Raw genomic sequence first — 18,879 nt, forward strand, 5'->3', positions numbered from 1 at the left:
TTTTTTTTTTTTTTTTTGTAGTTTGGCTTGTGGGACTTGAGGTCAGAAAAGAAAACCACTTGTGATGTTGCGCAATGCTAACCACTCAGTTTTATGGTCTGATCTTGGTAGTGAGTCTTTAATTTTTTATCATAGGAAGAAATGAGTAGCAGTTCTAGGTGTGCCAATAAATCAGGAGTGGGTCTCTGGTGGTAGGAAACTGAGTTCTTGGGGACTGGAATTTCAAGATTTTTATTTTTCTTTTCCATCTACTGATTTTGAATATTTTACATAGTTCTGTCCAAAGTATGTGGTGTGTATTTCAACTGACATCCTGCGCTCCTAGCGAGCACACTCCCCTAAAGGGCAGCAAGGCAATCAGAACATATGCTCTGTGAAATACAGTCCGGCTGTTCCACGTGCCAATAAACGAAAACATAGGTCTGTGGACCTTAAATTTGTTGTTGTTTCTTGATTTTTTTTAAAGACAGGGTCTCTGTGTAGCTCTGGCTGTCCTGTAATTCATTCTGCAGACCAGGCTGGCCTCGAACTCAGAGATTGACTTCCTTTACCACTGGAATTTACTTTTTTTTTTTTTTTTCGAGACAGGGTTTCTCCGTAGCTTTTGGTTCCTGTCCTGGAACTAGCTCTTGTAGACCAGGCTGGCCTCGAACTCACAGAGATCCGCCTGTCTCTGCCTCCCGAGTGCTGGAATTAAAGGCGTGCGCCACCACCGCCCGGCTCTTAATATTTATTTAAAAAAAAAAAGAAGAAAAGATTATATGTGTGCATGAATGCAGGTGTGTGTGGAATCCAGAAGAGGGCGTTGGTTCCCCTGGAAATGAAGTTCCCTGTGCTTGTGAGCTACACTTCAGTCCTCTGCAAGAGCAGTTCATGCTCTTTTTTGTTTTTATTCTGTTTTGAGACAGGGTCTCTCTCTCTCTACATAACTCTGGTTGTTCTGGAACTCATTTTGTAGACCAGGCTGGTCTTGAACTCACAGAGGTCTGCCTGCCTCTGCTGTGAGTAAAGGTGTGTGCAGGAGTCCTAACTTAGCCCTGCTTGTAAAAAAAGAGTTACATTTTATGCTACATGATGGTAAACATTCATTAAACTATTACATTGTAATTATTTACTTGGTATGCATGAGTCTGGGGGGGGGGCGGGGATTCACCAGTACCACAGTGTGGGTGCAGAGGTCAGAAGACACCTTCGGGAGTGGGGTCTCAGCACCATTACCTGCTGAGCCATTTTGCTGGTTCAATGTCAGTTTTATAATACCACAATTAAGAGATTGGAACCAAAACTGGATCTATGCAGGTCATGCATGACGACCAGGACCCTCCATCACAGAGACAATAGAGTCAGCTGGGAAGAGACTGTGCCAGTACTCAAGAGGCAGAGGCAGGCGGATCTCCGAGTTAGAGAGGAGAGCTAGTTCTAGGACTGCCAGGCTGTGTAGAGAAACCCTGTCTGTCTGTTTTGAAGAAAGAAAGAGAAACAGTAGTGTCGACTTTATCATCTTTACTCTGGAAAGGGAGGCATGGTACAGATAATGCAGTAATGGGTGATGTAAATATAAATATAGGTCTGGGTAGAAGTGTGAAGCCAGCAACTGGGTGATTTCTTTGGTAACTGATTTATCTTCCTGATTGTTTCTCCAGTACTGGGAAAGTTCTCTGTAATCACGGTGATGTCCTTAGGTAACCTTGGTCCCGAGGGCGGGGGCTGTAGCTGTTGTACCGGAGCAGAGTTTAACTGGCATACTGGGGCTGGGTTGCATCGCCCTCACAGCCAAGATGCTTGCCCCTCACAGACAGCCTTGAAACAGACAACTTCCTAATTGCTATTCAAGGGCACATGGAGAGTTCACAGTCCTAGAAACACTTCACATCGCAGCTCCCACTGCAAGACCAACTAAAGCCACACAGGGAGATCCTACTATACAAACAAAATTAGGGACAGAGATGGCTCAGTGGTTAAGAGCACTGACTGCTCTTCCAGAGGGTCAGGTTTCATTCCCCTTCCCTCCAAAGAACCAAGTTCTAGACTATGCCAACAGGTGCTGGGAAACAAGTCCACAGACATCTGGATTCCAGGCAGACTGGTCCAGCCAAAAAAAAAAAAAAAATTCCAAGGTGAATAATTATTGATTGGGTTAATTTGATCTCTAATTTTTTTCATGTCCTAAAAGTTTTTACAATCCTACTTTGCAGCAAGAGGTAACCCATTCCCACCGCCTCCCCTCCTTGCCAGCATTGGCTGCTGAGGGCACCTGCTGTTTTTAATCTACGAATTTAAACCAGAGAAGATGTTGGGCCAAGAACTTGCATGCAGAAGCTTTGGGGAAACCTAAAGGGTTAAATCATTAGGTGCATTCCCATTCAGACTCCAGGGGAGGGGAGGGGAGGGGAGGGGAGGTGATAGCCTGGGGTGAGTCAGCCTGCTCTCTGGACTCCAGAAAGCAGAGGAGAAACTGCCTTTGATAGCATCATCAGACAACTGATATGGAGGGTGTTTCCTGGGCTTTATTTATTCTGAAATGTGTAGGTGTGACTAACTTTTTGAGAGCTTTAGATATGAGTCACCTGATTTTTCCTGACGAATGTTAGTGTTTATATCTCAGGAATGTGTTTTGGAAACTTTGAATTTGCTAGGAGTAGGACCAGCGAATTTTGTTTTAATGTCAAACCGTGGGTATGCAGGCAAGAGGACGTCGGCCATAGGTAGTGAAGGGCTGGATGGCTGGGTGCCCTGGGCTGGCGTTGGTCGTGAAAGCCTGTTGGGATGAGGGCCTTTCTCTGCCTGGCACCTGCCGTTCCTGTGGAACATTCATGTTTCCTGGCCATCCTAGGATTTTAGACAGAAAACAAGTCTGCCGGTCAAACATGTTTGGTGAGCATTTACTTTACGCATTTTTTTGTGGTTCTGGCTGGAAAGCCTTGCACATGCTAATTTCATACTCTGCCACTGAGCTATGCTTCTAGCCTCAAAGAAAAAAGTAAGATCCCCCTCCATGAACCAGAGTCTCTCTTCCTTTCCTTTTTTCCCCTCTGTTTAATGTAAGTGTTTTGCCTGTGTGTGTGTATAGCACCACGTGTGTACCTGGTGCCCTTGGAGGTCAGAAGGTATCAGATCCCCTGGAACTGGAGTTAGAGGTGGTTGTGAGGGTACTGGGAACTGAACTCCTATCCTCTGCAAGAGCAGCTAGTATTCTTAACTGCTGAGCCATCTCTCAGCCCCGCCCCTGGCATTTAACTAGACATTTAATATGCTCTATACCCAGTGACTCCTAAAGAGAGGGTTAAAATTGTGTGATGGGACACTTTTTGAAGAAGCCTGAAGAGCCTTTCTTGGGCTTCCCATTTGAGAGCACACCACACCAGTCCCACAGGGATTTAGGAGATACTTTAATGTGTGGCCTTAGGGAACCTGGAAGGTAAATAGGATGACAGAGGGTGCTTCCTGCCTGTCCTGTGATCTCCAGCCTCCCTGAGGCGATTATTCTCCTCACCCACTAATTGCTGAGCTTTTGAAGCAGACTGGCCTCCTGGTCCCTGCAGCCCAACACTGAGCCTAGCACAGGGACAGACAGACAGCTGGACAGATGGATGGACGGGACAGCTGTGCTTCTTAGCCAGATGGGGCAGGATTTTAAAGCCAATGTGTTTGTTAATAAGCTCTTTTGTTCGTACACTAACTCGGAGGATGCTTCTTTTCTGTATTTAGACCTGTTTCTTACATGATGACGTCATTTGTTTCATGCCACGAAGCTCAAAGTCCTCCCCCCCCCCCCCCCGCTCAGACCTCACTCTGTCAGCCTGTGAAAAGATAATTCCTCTTATGGGGTGCTCTGCAGTGGTAGGAAGTTAGGTCTGTGAATGCCTCCAGTGCCCTGGTCTGGGCTTCAGGCACAGTTAGAGACCTGGGCACAGAGTGAGGCAGCAGCTGCAGGCAGGGGCACCGCAGCCTGTGCCTTTCTTCCCTCAGCTCCTGCAGTGAGGTTCACAGCATGGCTTTCTGTGGCCTGACATTCACAGAGATCCTCCTGTCTCTGCCTCCCAAGTGGAACTAAAGGCATGCACCACCATGGCTGCTAACTTCCTGCTTTCTGATGTTACATTTGTAGTTTGGAGCCGAGTTTCGTCGGTTTTCGCTGGAAAGATCCAAACCTGGGAAATTTGAGGAGTTTTATGGGTTGCTGCAGCATGTGCACAAGATCCCCAATGTTGACGTGCTAGTGGGCTACGCGGACATCCACGGGGACCTGCTGCCCATAAACAATGATGACAACTACCACAAGGCCGTTTCCACCGCCAACCCACTGCTCAGGATTTTTATACAGAAGAAGGGTGAGTACCCTCGTATGGAGGCTTTGCCTCTGACCTAGTGGGTCTGCACCTTGCAAGGGGCTAACACATGGTGATACTGCTGGCTTATTTAATGTCCAAGCCTTCTCTGAATGTACAGAAGAAAGTCTGTGCTTTTAACCATTAACTCCCGAGAGAGAGACTGACTGACTCCTGCGGAGGTCAGAGGACAGCTTGCGGAAGTCAGTGTTTCCACAGGCTTGGCAGCAGGTAGTGTTTTGACCTGCTGCTATACAGTCTTGCCGCTGCCCTTCCCTGTTAGCGTTTTTAAAATTATGTTTATTTTTATTTTTAAATTGTGTGTGTTAGTGCGTGTGTGTGCATGGTTCTGTATGCATGTGTACAGGTTAGAAGCCAGACATGTCAGGAACTGGGGTTACTGGCAGATGTGAGGCTGCTGGGGGGGTTCTGGGACTTGAACCCGTGACTTCTGAAAGAACAAGCCTGTGCTCTTAACCACTGAATCATCTCTCCAGCCTCCTCATAGATTTTTTTAAGAGTCAAATTAGGAGCTGTGGGGTGGAGGCAAATGCCTCTGATCCCAGCAGCACTTTGGGAGCCAGAGTCAGAAGGATCTCTGAGTTTGAGACCAGCCTGAGTTCTTCTAGGGCATCTAAAGCTACACAGAGAAACCCTGTCTTGAGGAGTACAGGGGGTATGTCAAATTAGGTGTATAGTAAGTCTTCATTTCACTGTGGGATTGATGGGGAAGAATAAATTTGGCAGCAGAGGCTCACCCACCTCCAAGGCTTTATTCACTATCTCCTAGACAGTGCAGCAGACTACTCTAGTCCCCATCCTTTATGGAGCGGCTGTACTGCCTTAGCGTCACTACACGGACAAATTGAGGGAAGGGTGGCACCCAGCAGAATCTTCCATTTACAATAATAGTGTAAATGTAAAACTAACTGGGAAATGAGAAGGGAATGATGGCTATGGGGGCCGTAAATATGGTCTCTCAAAAAGTGCCTTGAGTCCTAAAACTCCTTTAGACTGGCCCTGCCCTGTGTGTTAGACAAGGAGACAGAGACACAGTGAGGCCACAGATGGGAGGGATGGACAACCTGTCTTGTTGGCCACCACTTGCTCCTTTCTCTCTGGTAAAGGAAAGATTAGAAAAGCCCACTTCGGAGCTTTGAGTGGTGTAGGATAAAGACCTCACAGGTCTCAGGCCAACCCAGAACGCAGCTGGAAAGGGAGGGTGGTGAGTGTTAGATTGCTCCCAGGGGTATGACATGCCCACGACCTGGTTACTTTGCGTTTCTGGGTTTGGAGAAGCTGAAGTCTGTCGGCCGCATCTGCTGAGGGGCTGCAGTCTGTCCTGAGGGAGTTAGGGTTAATGCTCCCAAGTGCCCATAGGTGGATGGCAAGCTCCACGCAGGCAAGCTGTGGGCAGAGACTGACTGTGAGAGGTCCTGGTGTCTGCTCGCAAGAATCAGTGTGTGGAGAGCCAGGAGCAGGTGGCAGAGAGGTGAGGCGGGAAACTGGCCGACAGCGAGAGGCACAGCAGAACACAGCTGTGGTTTTGATCCCGATAACCAGTCATCACAGTCCAGCAGAGAGGTGAGCTTGCCAGGGAAATAAGGAGTTTGGTTCTAGGCTTAACAAATTATCTCACCATGCAGATGAGAAATGACAGTCTAGGGTTGAGGGGGGGTCTAGGGATCTGTATGCCAGAAATGTGAAGGCTGTACGCACGGGCGGGCTCATGCCTGTAATCTCAGCACAAGAGTCCAAGGCAGGCAGAGTACTAAGTTTGAGGCTAGTCTGGGCTCCATAACAAGACCCTGTTTCATTAAAAACCAGGAGCTGGAAGAAAAAAAAAAGACCCTGTTTCAAGAGGACAAAACAACGTAAAAGCTGTAAGAGCAGCTAGACTAGTGAGTGAGCAAGGCAGTAGCTTGAAGCCAGACCTAGGGAACGTCACATGGACAGGCAGAGGGGAGGGCAAGACACTTGATGGGACTCATCATGTGAAGCTAATAATAACCCTCTTATTAGCAGTTATATATATATATATATGTAAGTATCTACTTTTTTACATTTATTTGTTTTGTGAGGGGAGAGGGATGTACACGCCACAGCACCCTTTGTGGAGATCAAGGACAACACCTTGTTGGTTCTGGGAATCCGACACAAAGAGACAGAGAGAAAGACAGACTCGGCAGCAAACACCCTTTCCAGTTGAATTGTGTCCCCTCTCCCTGAGGGTCTTACTCAGTAACCCAGGCTGGTCCTAAGCTCCCATCGGTTCCCCTGCCTCAGTTTCTCAAGGTCAGGGATTACATGTGAGCCAAGGTGTTGTCTGAAGATAGCTTTTTAAACTACATCCCTTACAGCGTGTTGTTAGGGTCCCCTTTTGTTGAGCCTCAGTCTGCCTGCCAGTGTGGTCAGTGGAATTTCATTTCATTATTTTACATCTGTTCATTGGGTTTTGTCTTTGTTTTCATTGGCTTTTTGTTTTGAGACTCATTGCGCTGTAGCCCAAGATGTCCAACAGTGGCTTAGGCCCACTCCAGCCTTCTAGTACTGAGTTACAGGCGTGTACCACCATAGCCAGCTTCGTGGGCATTAAGGTTTAGAAGTTTGTTTATATGTGGATAAAGGTTTTCTATGTAATAAAAGTAGAATATCCAGTAAAATTAATAACCCTGGGAGTTTGATGCAGGGGACCAGCAAGGTACCTCAGACGGGAAAGATGATTGCCACCAAGTGTGATGTCCTAAGTTCAATATCTGAGACCCACAGGGTAGAAAGAGAGAACCAAGCCCTTTGACCTCCACTTGTGCGCCATTATTCACAAGATACTTCCCCAACACACACACACACATACAAATACACAAACAAAACTAAATATAAAATTTTAAATAATTTTATTGTGGTTTTTTGTTGTGTTTATTTTGGGATTTTTTGGTGTTTTTGTGCTTCTCTGTGCAGTCTTGACTGTCCTGGAACTCACCCTGTAGACCAGGCTGGCCTCGAACTCACAGAGCTTCACCTGCCTCTGCCTCCAGGTGCTGAGATTAAGAATTTTTACCACCACTCCTGACGGATTTTTAGTTTTAAAAATAAGATTTAGGGCCAGGTGGTGGCGGTGCATGCCTTTCCTCCCAGCGCTTGGGAGGCAGAGGCAGGTGGATTTCTGTGAGTCCAAGGCCAGCCTGGTCTACAGAGCGAGTTCCAGGACAGGCTCTAAAGCTACACAAAGAAACCTGTCTCAGAAAAAAAAAAAAAAAAAAAATTAAGGCTTGGGGCCAGTAAGATGGCTGGGAGGATAAGGACTCTTGGCCACCAAGCCCGACAGCCTGGGTTTTTCTGTCTCCAGGATACACATGGTGGAAGGAGAGAACTCACTTCTGAAGTTTGCTCTCTTTCCTCCTCATATGTGCTGTGGCTGTGTGCACACACAACACAAATAAAAGTGTAATGTAAATATATGTATTATATATTCGATTTAAGTCAGGCATGGTTGCTGACCCTTGTAATCGCAGTACTCAGGAGGTAGAGACAGGAGGATTGAAAGCTAGTTGGTGGGTACCCTTGGGCTAAGTTCCAGGTCAGCCTCAAGTGCATAGTGAGCCAGCCAGTGAGATGGCCCAGTGGGTTAAGGTGCTTACCACCAAGACTGATGACCTCAGTCTTATCCCCAGCGCCCAACATGGTGGAAGACCGTCAGCAGCTCCTAAGAGTTGTCCTCTGGCCTCCACGTGAGCTCCGTGGTGCGTGTGCACACACACACTCACACACACACGTGTCTTGAATACACTATGACTTTAGTGACAATTGGAAAGAGGTTGACCCATCAACTATTGCTTGAAGCATCGTGTGATGGCACCCACTGCAGCCAGGAGTCCTGGGTGAACAAGCACAGCCTGACTGTCCTGCATGAGAACCGGCAAGTTCATAGTCAGCCCACCTCAGGGCCTCATTCTGTCATGTAGACTGGGAGCTCCCAGCTTTCTGCCTTTGGCTTTGCTGGGGGGGTCTCTCGGGACCTCCCTGGTCAGTTTTCCTTGCAGATCTAGGCATACCTGGTTTGTTCATGTGCTGCTGACCACCAGGTCCCAGCAAACAAGGCAGAGACTTGATTCTGAATCAGATTGAACGATTTTTAAACAGAAGGAACAGAGGCTCAAGCAGGCACTGACTCTGTGTGGAGCCAGCGGAGAGCCTGGGTTAAGGCTGCTTGCATCTTACTGCAGAATCGCAGCAGTCTGTGTTCTGGTTTGTTTGGTTTTCCTTTCAAGACTGGCTGGCCTGGAACTTGCTACCTTGGTACGTCAGCCAGGCTGGTCTTGAATTCACAGACCTGTCTCCCTCTGCCTCCTGTGTGCTGGGATTAAAGTGAGGCCTTGGTCTGTTTTCTTAGCTGTTGTTTCCTTTCTGTTTCATGGTGGTTCTAGGTCTCAAAACTAAGGCGTCCATGTGCAAGCACTAGGCTGACCACCCTGGACTGTGCCCTCTTCCCCTGTGATTTTTTTCCAGAAACTTAACCAAAGCTATTTAAAGTTTAAAGAGTGTGTGATCTTTGAGAATCTCCTGATAAGCTACTGAATGGAGTTTCTTTGGGGAGAAAGCCGGTGCTTAAGTGTATACACTCACAGCTGGTGCCTAGACAGTCGTGTCCCATACTTCAGAAAGACAAGTTTCTGCTAGGGAAAAATCCCACACTCTGTTTCTCTGATTGTCTTCAGGGAAGCCCAAGTAAAGCAAAACAAAAACCTGATATCTGAAAGTTATTTTCACAAAGAGAGCTCCTGCAGCTGGAGTTTGTCCTGCTGTGTCTGGGCGAGGGTGAGACTGTGCAACGAGCACTCTCCTGCGCTGGTGACCACATGGCTGCACTAGACAGGCTAGAAGTGCTGGGCTGCCTTAAAAACTGCCCATGTCGGGCCAGCGGCATGGGGACTTGACCACCAGCACCAGTGTTTCCCTGCTGGCTAGCAACGTTGCTCACTGGGGAAAGGTATTTGCCACAAGCCTGACAGCCAGAGTCTGATTCCTGGAACCCACGTGGTGGAAGGAGAGACCTGCATTCCCCAAGTTGTCCCTTGACCTCCACAAGCACGCCCAGGCACACAAACAGGCACACATACTCAGTCACATGCAATAAATGAATGCATTAGTTATTGTGGCACACACGCCTATAATTCTAACACTCAGGAGGAAGAGGCACACAGGCAGATCTGCGAGTGCTAGGCCAGCCTGATCTACAGGATGAGTTCTGGGACATCCAGGGCTACATAGTGAGCCTCTGTCTCACAACAACATAAATCTACCAGGTCATTCCTGTAGTGTTGGAACAGAGTCCGGGTGATGTGTTTCTAGAGCTTTCCAAACAGACCTGCTCAGTCTGGATCCCAAGACATGTTAGAGCACAGGCCCTCTCCCCAATCTAATCGTTTCTGTGCCCTGCCTTCTTGCTGTGCTGGTGTTCTGTGTGTGACAAACGTGCTGTGTCCTGCGTTTTTGAGCAGGGCTGGCAGGGCTTCCTGCTCTACATGTGGTTCACACACCTGTAACTGGCAGAAAACCAGTTCTTAGACCTTGACCTAGCACTGGACATGACTTTGTTTTAAGGTTACATTTTCATGAGCCAGGGTTTGATTTTAATACAACCAAGGGACACACAGTAGTTCATTTCTTTCTTTTCTTTTCTTTCTTTCTTTCTTTCTTTCTTTCTTTCTTTCTTTTTTTTTTTTCTTTCTTTTCCTCACAGTAGTTATTTTCACAAGAGGCAGGAGTAGGAACACAGCCTGCAATCCTGGTAGGAAGTCAGTTCAGGGCCAGCCGAGGCTCCATAGCAATAAGACCCTGCCTCAATAAAAACAAAAATATGCCAGGCAGTAGTGGCACACACCCTTTAATCCCAGAACTCGGGAGGCAGAGACAGGCGGATCTCTGAGTTTGAGCCCAGCCTGGTCTGCAGAGTGAGTTCCAGGACAGGTCCCAGAGAAACCCTATCTCAGAAAAAAACTAAATACATAAAGAAGAAATACAAAAATAGATACTTGCATAGTTTTTACTATGAAAACTGTAGAGCCACAGTTTACAAAATGATGTCAGTTGCTCCTTCCAGAAGCCTTGATCCCACCTCAGAGAAAACCTGTTCTCAGTCACTAAGCTCAGCGCACGCTCTGATTTATTTCTAAGTGCTCCCATCCCTGCTGTTTCTGCCTCAAACTGGTCACCATTCTCAGAGCCTACTGAGCCCTATGTTCTCCAGCCCGCTGCAGGGAGCTTTGCAAAAACAAACAAACAATCAAACAGCCCAAAGCCCTTACCAGGAGCTCTGAACCTCCAGTTTGTCCCCCTTCCTTCCCAATGTTTCAGACTTCTTCACACCTCCCCCAACATACACGCCCTCTCTGCATCTGGAACCGTCTTCTCCCTCCTTTTTTTTTTCTTTTGGCTTTTCGAGACAGGGTTTCTCTGTAGCTTTGGAGCCTGTCCTGGAACTCCCTTTGTAAGACCAGGCTGGACTCGAACTCACAGAGATCCACCTGCATCTTCCCCCTCCTACCCAGTTACCTGCTCCTCCTCTTCTCAGGAGACACCTCAGTCCCACAGAGAATCCTGCCTTGCTCCGCCAGCCCCAGAGCTGCCCAGGATCTTCATTTCATTGTGGTTTAGATGGGATTGGCAAGCAGAGGCCTGACGTTTCTTTCTATAAAGTTTCCTTGAAATGTATCTACTTATTCCTTTACATACATGCCTTGTAGAACCAGACAAGGTCTGCTGTGTAGCCCAGATTGGTCTTGGGCTCACAGTTCCTTGTGGCTGTCCTATCTGTCCCCCATTCCCTGGGCCTCAGCTCCCAGTGATGTGAATGTCATCACACCTGGCACTCTTTCCTTTTCTTATTCCTAGGGATTGACCACAGGTCCTCGTGCCTGCTAGATCAGTGTCCCACCATTGATGTGTGGGCTCTGTGCTAACCTCAGCCCGCCCTTCTTTTCTGCTGTTGTTGGGGGGGGGGGGCTAGCCTTGACCTTGCAGTGTTCCTGATCCTCTTCCTGCCCTCCCCAGTGCCCAGCCCTGCCGAGCCCTTTGTTTTATTTTGACACAAGGTCTCCCTCCCTAAGGTCTCCAGCCTGGCCTGGAGCCAATCCTCCTGTCTCAGCCTCCAAGTAGCTATGCCACCAGGCCCAACTGCTCTGTCTTCCCCTGACCTTCCAATGGGGTGAGTTCTCCAGCCTTCTGAGGACCGTATGGTGTCTTTCCTATCCAGGAATGCTTGGTGCCGTGCTCAGGCTTTTGTTTGCTAGCTTTGCTTTCTGTTTTCTGTGGCCATTTCTTCTGTTGCCACCATCACAATGGGCCCTGGCTCACCCCAACTCAGAGTGTATGAGTCTGGGCCCTCAGTGAGCTCAGATGAGGGAACCAGCTCCCAGAAGTCTTGGCTCAGAGAGAGGCCCTGCAGGGCTCACTGTGGTAAAGCTGGGAGCCGGAGTGAGAAAGATATCCCATTTGGCCCTTCAGAAGCTTCTGGGTGGGTCCTTGTCTAGGGCAGTGAGCAGAGGTTGTTGGCTGAGGGACTGAGTTCTCCATGGGGTGTGTCTGTGGGACTCCCAGGGCCTCTGGGAGTGACCTTGGCCTCCAGCTGGGCCCTCCTGGACGGTCACCTTTACACTTTATGCTCACACTCTGCACCTGGCCTGAGGCCAGCTGTTTCTTTCCCAGTGGCTGGAAACGGATTAGCTGGGTGGGAGAACAGAGGCGCCTTTGTGCGGGCACCGTGCTTCTGAGAATTTAGAGCGAGCATTCAGAGGGAGTCTTAGGCCCTGCCAAATTATGCAGATTTGGGTTTTCTCAGTAGGGTTTCCCATGAGCAGGCATGCAGGCAGCTCCGTAGCTTTCTCATTGCTGTGGTCTGGAATTTCCCTCAACATGTTATGCAGGCGTCTGCTATTGGTTGTTCTGAAGTAAACAGTTTAGTATACGAGTAATCCTCACGACTTTTCGCGAGATTTTGCCAAAAACTCCTGTTTCAATGGATTCATTTCTCAGACCAAACTATAAAGCACATTTCTGCCAAAGGGCACAGCACAGACTCCTTGTGAGAGGCTATGGGTGGGGGATGCCAAGACATGGTGTCCCTGGTCCTGGTCACACACCTGAGAAGAGGAGCCAGACACTCCCACCCTCTGAGGTGCCCATACCTGACCCGCATGGTAGGAACCTGGAAGTCACCTGTCCAGTCAAGAAACCTGGGTTCACCTCGTCTCCGATTATTCTGTACTCCTAATCCCCTGGACTGGGAGCTGAAGATCATGATGGGGTGTTCCTGGCCGTGGGGCAGGCCCTGTGAGGAGGCAGCCATTGCACAGGGCCCTGGCTAGCTCTAGCCTCCAGGGAACATGGATCTCAGCTGGGTATTTTGGGGGATAAAGGAGCACATTAGAGGTTTGGGCTTTTTGAGACAAAGTGCCATGTGGCCCAGGGTGTCCTCACTGGGAAACTGAGGACGATGGACTTGGGTTCCTGATTCTGCCTCCACATCCTGTACTCCTGTGACTGAAGTATACTTTGTTAATTGACCATTTTCCCAGTTAGTTTTGACTTGGACTATTGCTTGGTTGGTTGGTTTAGATTTTGCTTTGTTCTTTGAGATAAGGTCCCTGGCGCAGCGCAGCCTGGGCTCCGTGTTCCCTCTGAGCCTCTCAAGCCTCTGGAGTCTAGGCCTGCGCGCAAGCACCAAACCCAGCCCTGCCGTGGCCTTCAGCCCTCCTGCTGCTCATTTCCTTTTCCTTGTTGCCCTTCAGTCCCGGTGTTTCTGTCACCTGGTGACAGCGGTGTCTAGGCTCAGTGTCTCTAGCATGTGACAGACTGGCTGGCGTGAGGAATTAACTCAGCTGCAGGTGCACAATTAGGCGGCACATGTTTTTGTTGTTACTTAATAGGCATCAGCATTTCTTCTTTCTGTTTATCTAGCACGTGTGCCGCAGTGCGCATGTGGAGGTCAGAGGACAGCTGCGGGAGTTGGCGCTCTCTACTTTATGGGCAGCGGGGCTCAAACTCAGATCATCAGGCTTAGCAGCAAGCACCCTAACCTCTGGGCCATCTCACCAGCAAAAACAAAACAAACAAAACCCAGAGTTTTACCTGAAAAAAATATGGCTTTCCATCGTGGGGGAGGGGATGTAGTCTTTACCACCCACCACCCCAGTCTGTCATAGCACTGGGGTCACACTTCTGCTTCTGCTGCAGCAGGAGGTGACAGAGCGAGAGCCCATGGGGCAGAAGGGAGTTTTGTTTGCCAAGAGACAAGTGTTCTAAGTATTTGCTGCCTTCTTGCTTCCCTTAATTAAGCTGTGAGTGTTGATGCGTGGGTTAGGTCCCTTCCCTCCCACCCTTCCAGGCGCTGGTGCCAAAATTGAACCCAGGGCCTCACCAGTTTGAGGCGAGTGCCCTTCCTGCCTGCCACACCCTAGCCATCTTGCTCTCTTGATTCCCTTGAACTGCATGCCCGTTGCCTTGTCCTTGTTTGGGATGTAATAACTAGACAGAGTGGACGTGTTTTAAACAAACGAAAGAGAACATAATCTAAAGGGGCTGCTGGAAGTGGACATGTTGGGACAGCGCTATAACCCTGGCACAGCAGAGGCGGGAGGATGGCTCCAGTTTGTTGTATGTAGTGAGTACCAGGCCAGCCTAGGCCGCAGAGTGAAACCATATCTCAAGTTGGTTTTTTGTTTGTTTTCAAGACAGGGTTTCTTTGTGTGGCCCAGGCTGTCCTGGAACTTGTTCTGTAGACCAGGTTGGCCTTGAACTCACAGAGATCCCCTGTCTCTGCCTCCTGAGTAAGTGCTGGGATTAAAGGCATGCCTGGCACAAGTGATTTTTATTTGGGCTGGAGAAATAACTTAGCCATTAAGATCTGTCTATTCTTCTAGGGGATCCAATGCCCTCTTCTGATCTCTGGGGGCACTAGATACATATGTGGCATACATACATAGATGCAGGCAAATTTTCCATAGATATATAAATATTTTTCAATTAAAATAAAATAATATGTTTTGAGAAGGTTTCATGTAGCCCAGGCTGCTGTTGAACTCACTATGTAGCTGAGATTGCCCCTGAACTCCTCATCTTCCTGCCCCTGCTGCGCCGGGGCTAGGATTGCAGGTGCGAGCCACTACGTCTGGTTTAAGATTACGTGTGTGTGTGTGTGTGTGTGTGTGTGTGTGTGTGTGTGTGTGTGTGCGCGTGCGTGCACGCTAGTGCCAACAGTGTATGTTGAGCTCAGAGAAGAACTTAAGAGTTGATCCTTTTTCTGCCATGTGGGTCCTGGGAACCAGACTCAGGTCTTCAGACTTGGCAGCAAACACTTTTACCACTGAGTCCTCTTGCGAGCCCAAGGTGATTTTTGAAAATGAGTTTAGGGGGCTGGAGTGATGGCTCAGTGGTTAAGAGCACTGGCTACTCTTCCAAAGGACCCAGATTCGGTTCCAGCACCCACGTGGCAGTGCAAAACTATAACTCCAGTTCCAGGGGATCTGGCATCTTCACACAGACATACTTGCAGGCAAAACCTCAATGTACATAAAAAAATTTTAAAAGTCTAAAAAAATGAAACCAGGTGGTGATGGCACGTGCACGTTTAATCCCAGCACTCAGGAAGGAGACGCAGACGGATCTCTGTGAGTTTGATGCCAGCCTGGACTACAAAGCAAATTTCAGGACAGCCAGAGCTGTTATACAGAGAAAGCCTGTCTTGAAAACCCAAAAAAGAGACAGAGTTGAACATTGTGGCATATCCTGTAATCCAGTTTTTAGGAGGTTGAGGCAGGAGGATTGCCTTGAGTACAAGGCAAAACACTTTAGGGGGTCGCGGGGAATGAAGTTGTAGCTTGGAGTAGTGACATACCTACACCCATAGTTAAGTGTCTCCGCTGCCTGGGCAACTGAAGCCTGCCTAGCAACGCAGACACTACCTGAAAAAACCAGGAGGGAAGTCTGTGAGCCTGCAGATCTACTGCAGTTTACTGTGTTGTTTTGATTTTTAGATTTTGAGACAGGATTTCACTCTGTAACCCAGGCTGGCCTTGAACTTAGATGTGTGGGCCATGCCTGGCTGTATCAGAATTTCACTGGCCAGTCCAGTAGTTAGTGCCTTTGAGCTGTGTCTGAGGGGGGCCCTCTAGTGTTCTCTTTATGGCATGACAGGCACCATTGCATTCCTTGTCTGAGCATGTATGTTGGCTGGTGCCATCCTTTGCCAGGCCCACTGTGGGCAGCTGTGTTCCAGCGGTTCCGTAACTGTCTTGTGTTTGCTTTCTCCGAGCAGAAGAAGCTGACTACAGTGCCTTTGGTACGGACACCCTGATCCGGAAGAAGAACGTGCTGAGCAACGTGCTACGTCCTGACAACCATAGGAAGAAGCCCCACATCGTCATCAGCATGCCCCAGGACTTCCGGCCGGTGTCATCCATCATAGATGTGGACATCCTCCCGGAGACCCACCGGAGGGTCCGGCTGTACAAGTATGGCACGGAGAAGCCCCTGGGTTTCTACATCCGTGACGGTTCCAGTGTCCGCGTGACACCGCATGGCTTAGAGAAAGTCCCCGGGATCTTCATATCCAGGCTCGTCCCCGGGGGTCTGGCCCAGAGCACAGGACTGCTCGCTGTCAATGATGAAGTTTTAGAAGTAAACGGTATAGAGGTGTCCGGGAAGAGCCTGGACCAGGTGACCGACATGATGATAGCCAACAGCCGCAACCTCATCATCACTGTGCGGCCAGCCAACCAGAGGAACAACGTGGTGAGGAACAGTCGGACTTCTGGCAGCTCCAGCCAGTCTACCGACAACAGCCTCCTGGGCTACCCGCAGCAGGCGGAAGCCAGCTTTGAGCCAGAGGACCAGGACAGCGATGAGGACGACATCATCATTGAAGACAGTGGCGAGCCACAGCAGATCCCCAAGGCCGCCCCTGATGCCCAGAGCCTGGAGTCCCTGACCCAGATCGAGCTCAGCTTTGAGTCAGGGCAGAACGGGTTCTCCCCGACACAGGACCCAGTGCCTGTGCCCAGCAGCCTGGACACAGAGTTTGAACCCCGTGCTCCGAACCAGAGACTCTTAGAGGAAGACGGCACGATCATAACATTGTGAACCTGCCACGCGTGTTTTTCAAGTGCTACAGCTGTGGCACGAGACTGGCGCTGTGGACCTCCGGGCCTCGGTGTTCCGTGGGCAAGCCTAAAGCGTGGCTGGGATGGGCGGCTGCTGGCGGACTGATGGTGCAGGTCAGAGGCCTGGCTGCAGGGGTGGTGCTGCTCTCTGCAACACTGGATGCTGCTTCCGCCTGCAGCCCTGCTGCAGTGCTGTCTCCACCTGCCCTGCAGAGCCGATCGTTTGTCCTCTGTGATGTCTGATGTCTGCTTGGTCCACTGGGAACCTCAGTTCTTGGATTCCCAACCTTGATGTATTCTGACCCTTAAAAATGTTCCTCTGTTGGTTGTGACATTTTTTTCAAGTGCAGTTTTCATTCTGTTTTCCTAAGACTTTAGCTGGCCATGTTTAGGGGTGCTTCCCACCACCCTGCCCTGGAGTACCCCCTGTTGTTGTCTCCACCCTGTAGCTTCAGAATTGCAGGGTGCCTCAGTCCTCCTGACTGCCCTTTAACCTCTTGACCCCCAGTGGAACCCCAGTCCATTGGAGATTGTTCTCGTGTGTGCGTGTGTGTGTGTGTGGTTAGTGTGCTCCACACTCTTCCAGTGTACCAGGCAGTGTGGATCATGTTGGATAAAAGGACCCCAAGTTTAAAAGACTTAACACACAGGACAAGCGTGCACTTTTTATACAAAAGATGGAGTTTTTCTTCCTGGGGATTCTAGGGCGCTGCCGGCACTTCGGGAAGCCTGTGTCACGTTCACCACCCGAAGGGGTGTTAATTGTCTGAGTTATTTATTCTCTTCTGTGCATCCATTCAGGAGAAGGGGACAGCAGTTGTCCTCCCTCGCCTGAGGCCCTCAGTGGCATGCACAGGCACCGTGATCCACATGTGTGGATCCCCGAAGCTGACAGTTATTTATTACCTAACCGTCTGGCGGGGCATGTATGCACGCCTCCCAGTTGTGTTCTTACTACAACAGCGAAGACTCCGACTGAAGGACGCTCTTTCTCTGTGGTGAGAGCCGCGGAGTTGAAGTCTCACCCAGTGAAGGGAGCTGGACTCAATACTGACCGCATTCTTTGCAGGCACCTAGCTGAGGCTGGGCGTGGCAACCCTGTGACTTTGTTGCATTCACCGAGTTCTTCCTCTCACACAGCACCAGTTGCTGGCTGTGTCCAGCTCTGACACCGTGAGTGAGTGAGTTCGCACAGTGTGGCTCTCGGGCAGAAGGTAACATTAGGTTTGGAAGGCTCAGTTGTATTCATGAGCTAAGTAGCACATGGGCTCAACGTTGTAAGTCCAAATACTTCCACATACTACCTCTCTCTTCTCTCTCTCTATCTTTTTTTTTTTTTTTTAAACAGAGTTTTAACATTAGAACTTTCTCTTGGGGAAAACACTTCAGGGCTTGACTTTTGTACAGATTTTAACTGTAAAACACAGATTTATCTTCTGTCTGAAAATGGCGATCAAAGCTGCTGACGCTTCTTTTAATTTGGAGGACAGTAGAGTTTGCACCAAGGTCTTACTGAAATAAGTGACCCAGAGACGTCCTGTGAGGCCAACGAGCCTTGGTTGTGGGGGGTCCCATCCCGCTGGCTCGGTTCTCAATGCACCTTACGAAGCTTAGCGGCTTGGCATGTGGTTCTGTTGTTGCGAACGTCGAGCCTCACTGTGAATTCTGTTCTGCCCTCAGCTGTGTCAACAAGATGCCGTGCTGTTGTGAACCATGAATTTTCTAATTAAATTTTACATGCTATAACATGATTTTTACATGAATGATACTTTGTTTAAACTATCAAATGTCAGTATTTTACTACAATTTTATTATAAAATGTACATTATCACTAAATGAACTTTGATTTTAAAAATCAAGTTAGCTTTAGTTACATATTATTTTTTACAAATAAAGACGGACTTGTGTAAAGGCTACTTTCTTGTTTGCAGTTGTATCAACAGAGAACTTCTAGAATATTTATCAGGCATCCATTAGGTCCATAGGAGGGAGACTGAGTCACAGCTGATTCACTGACTTCCCTTTCCAGTGCCCCCGACTGAGCACATGGTCACTCAGTTACCACATCTCCACCCTGAGCTACACACCAAGCCTCTGTGTTGTTTTTGTATTTCTACAGGTCTCTCCCAATAGTTCCAGGGGCTGACACCCTCTCCTGACCTCCACAAGCGCCAGGCATGGTAGCACATGCCCTAAACCCAGCACTCTGGAGGCAGAAGCAGGTAGGCACAGGTTCAGGCCAGCCAGGGCTGCACAGAAAGACCCTGTCTTTAAGAAAATGATGTGATGTAGACAGTCCGCCCGGGAGATGTCCACCGTTATGTTAACTGATGGTTGCCAGCCAGACCTAGCAGCACAGACCTGTCCTTCCAGCTCCTGGGGTAGGCTGAGGCAGG

At 49.0% G+C, this 18,879-nt stretch overlaps 1 protein-coding gene across 1 annotated transcript; it reads left to right on the forward strand.

The window, feature by feature from the left end:
- Window positions 1–4,093: 4,093 nt before the first annotated feature.
- Pard6b (par-6 family cell polarity regulator beta) lies at window positions 4,094–18,399 on the forward strand. The gene is given in 2 exon segments (XM_050120161.1): window positions 4,094–4,331; window positions 15,640–18,399. Coding segments are annotated over 2 exon segments (1,062 nt in total). The 3' UTR covers window positions 16,464–18,399.
- Window positions 18,400–18,879: the final 480 nt, after the last annotated feature.

The sequence above is a fragment of the Alexandromys fortis genome, unplaced genomic scaffold (assembly GCF_014885135.2).
Source record: "Alexandromys fortis isolate MF-2015 unplaced genomic scaffold, M_Fortis_MF-2015_v1.1 scaffold_141, whole genome shotgun sequence".
Classification (NCBI taxonomy): Eukaryota; Metazoa; Chordata; class Mammalia; order Rodentia; family Cricetidae; genus Alexandromys; species Alexandromys fortis.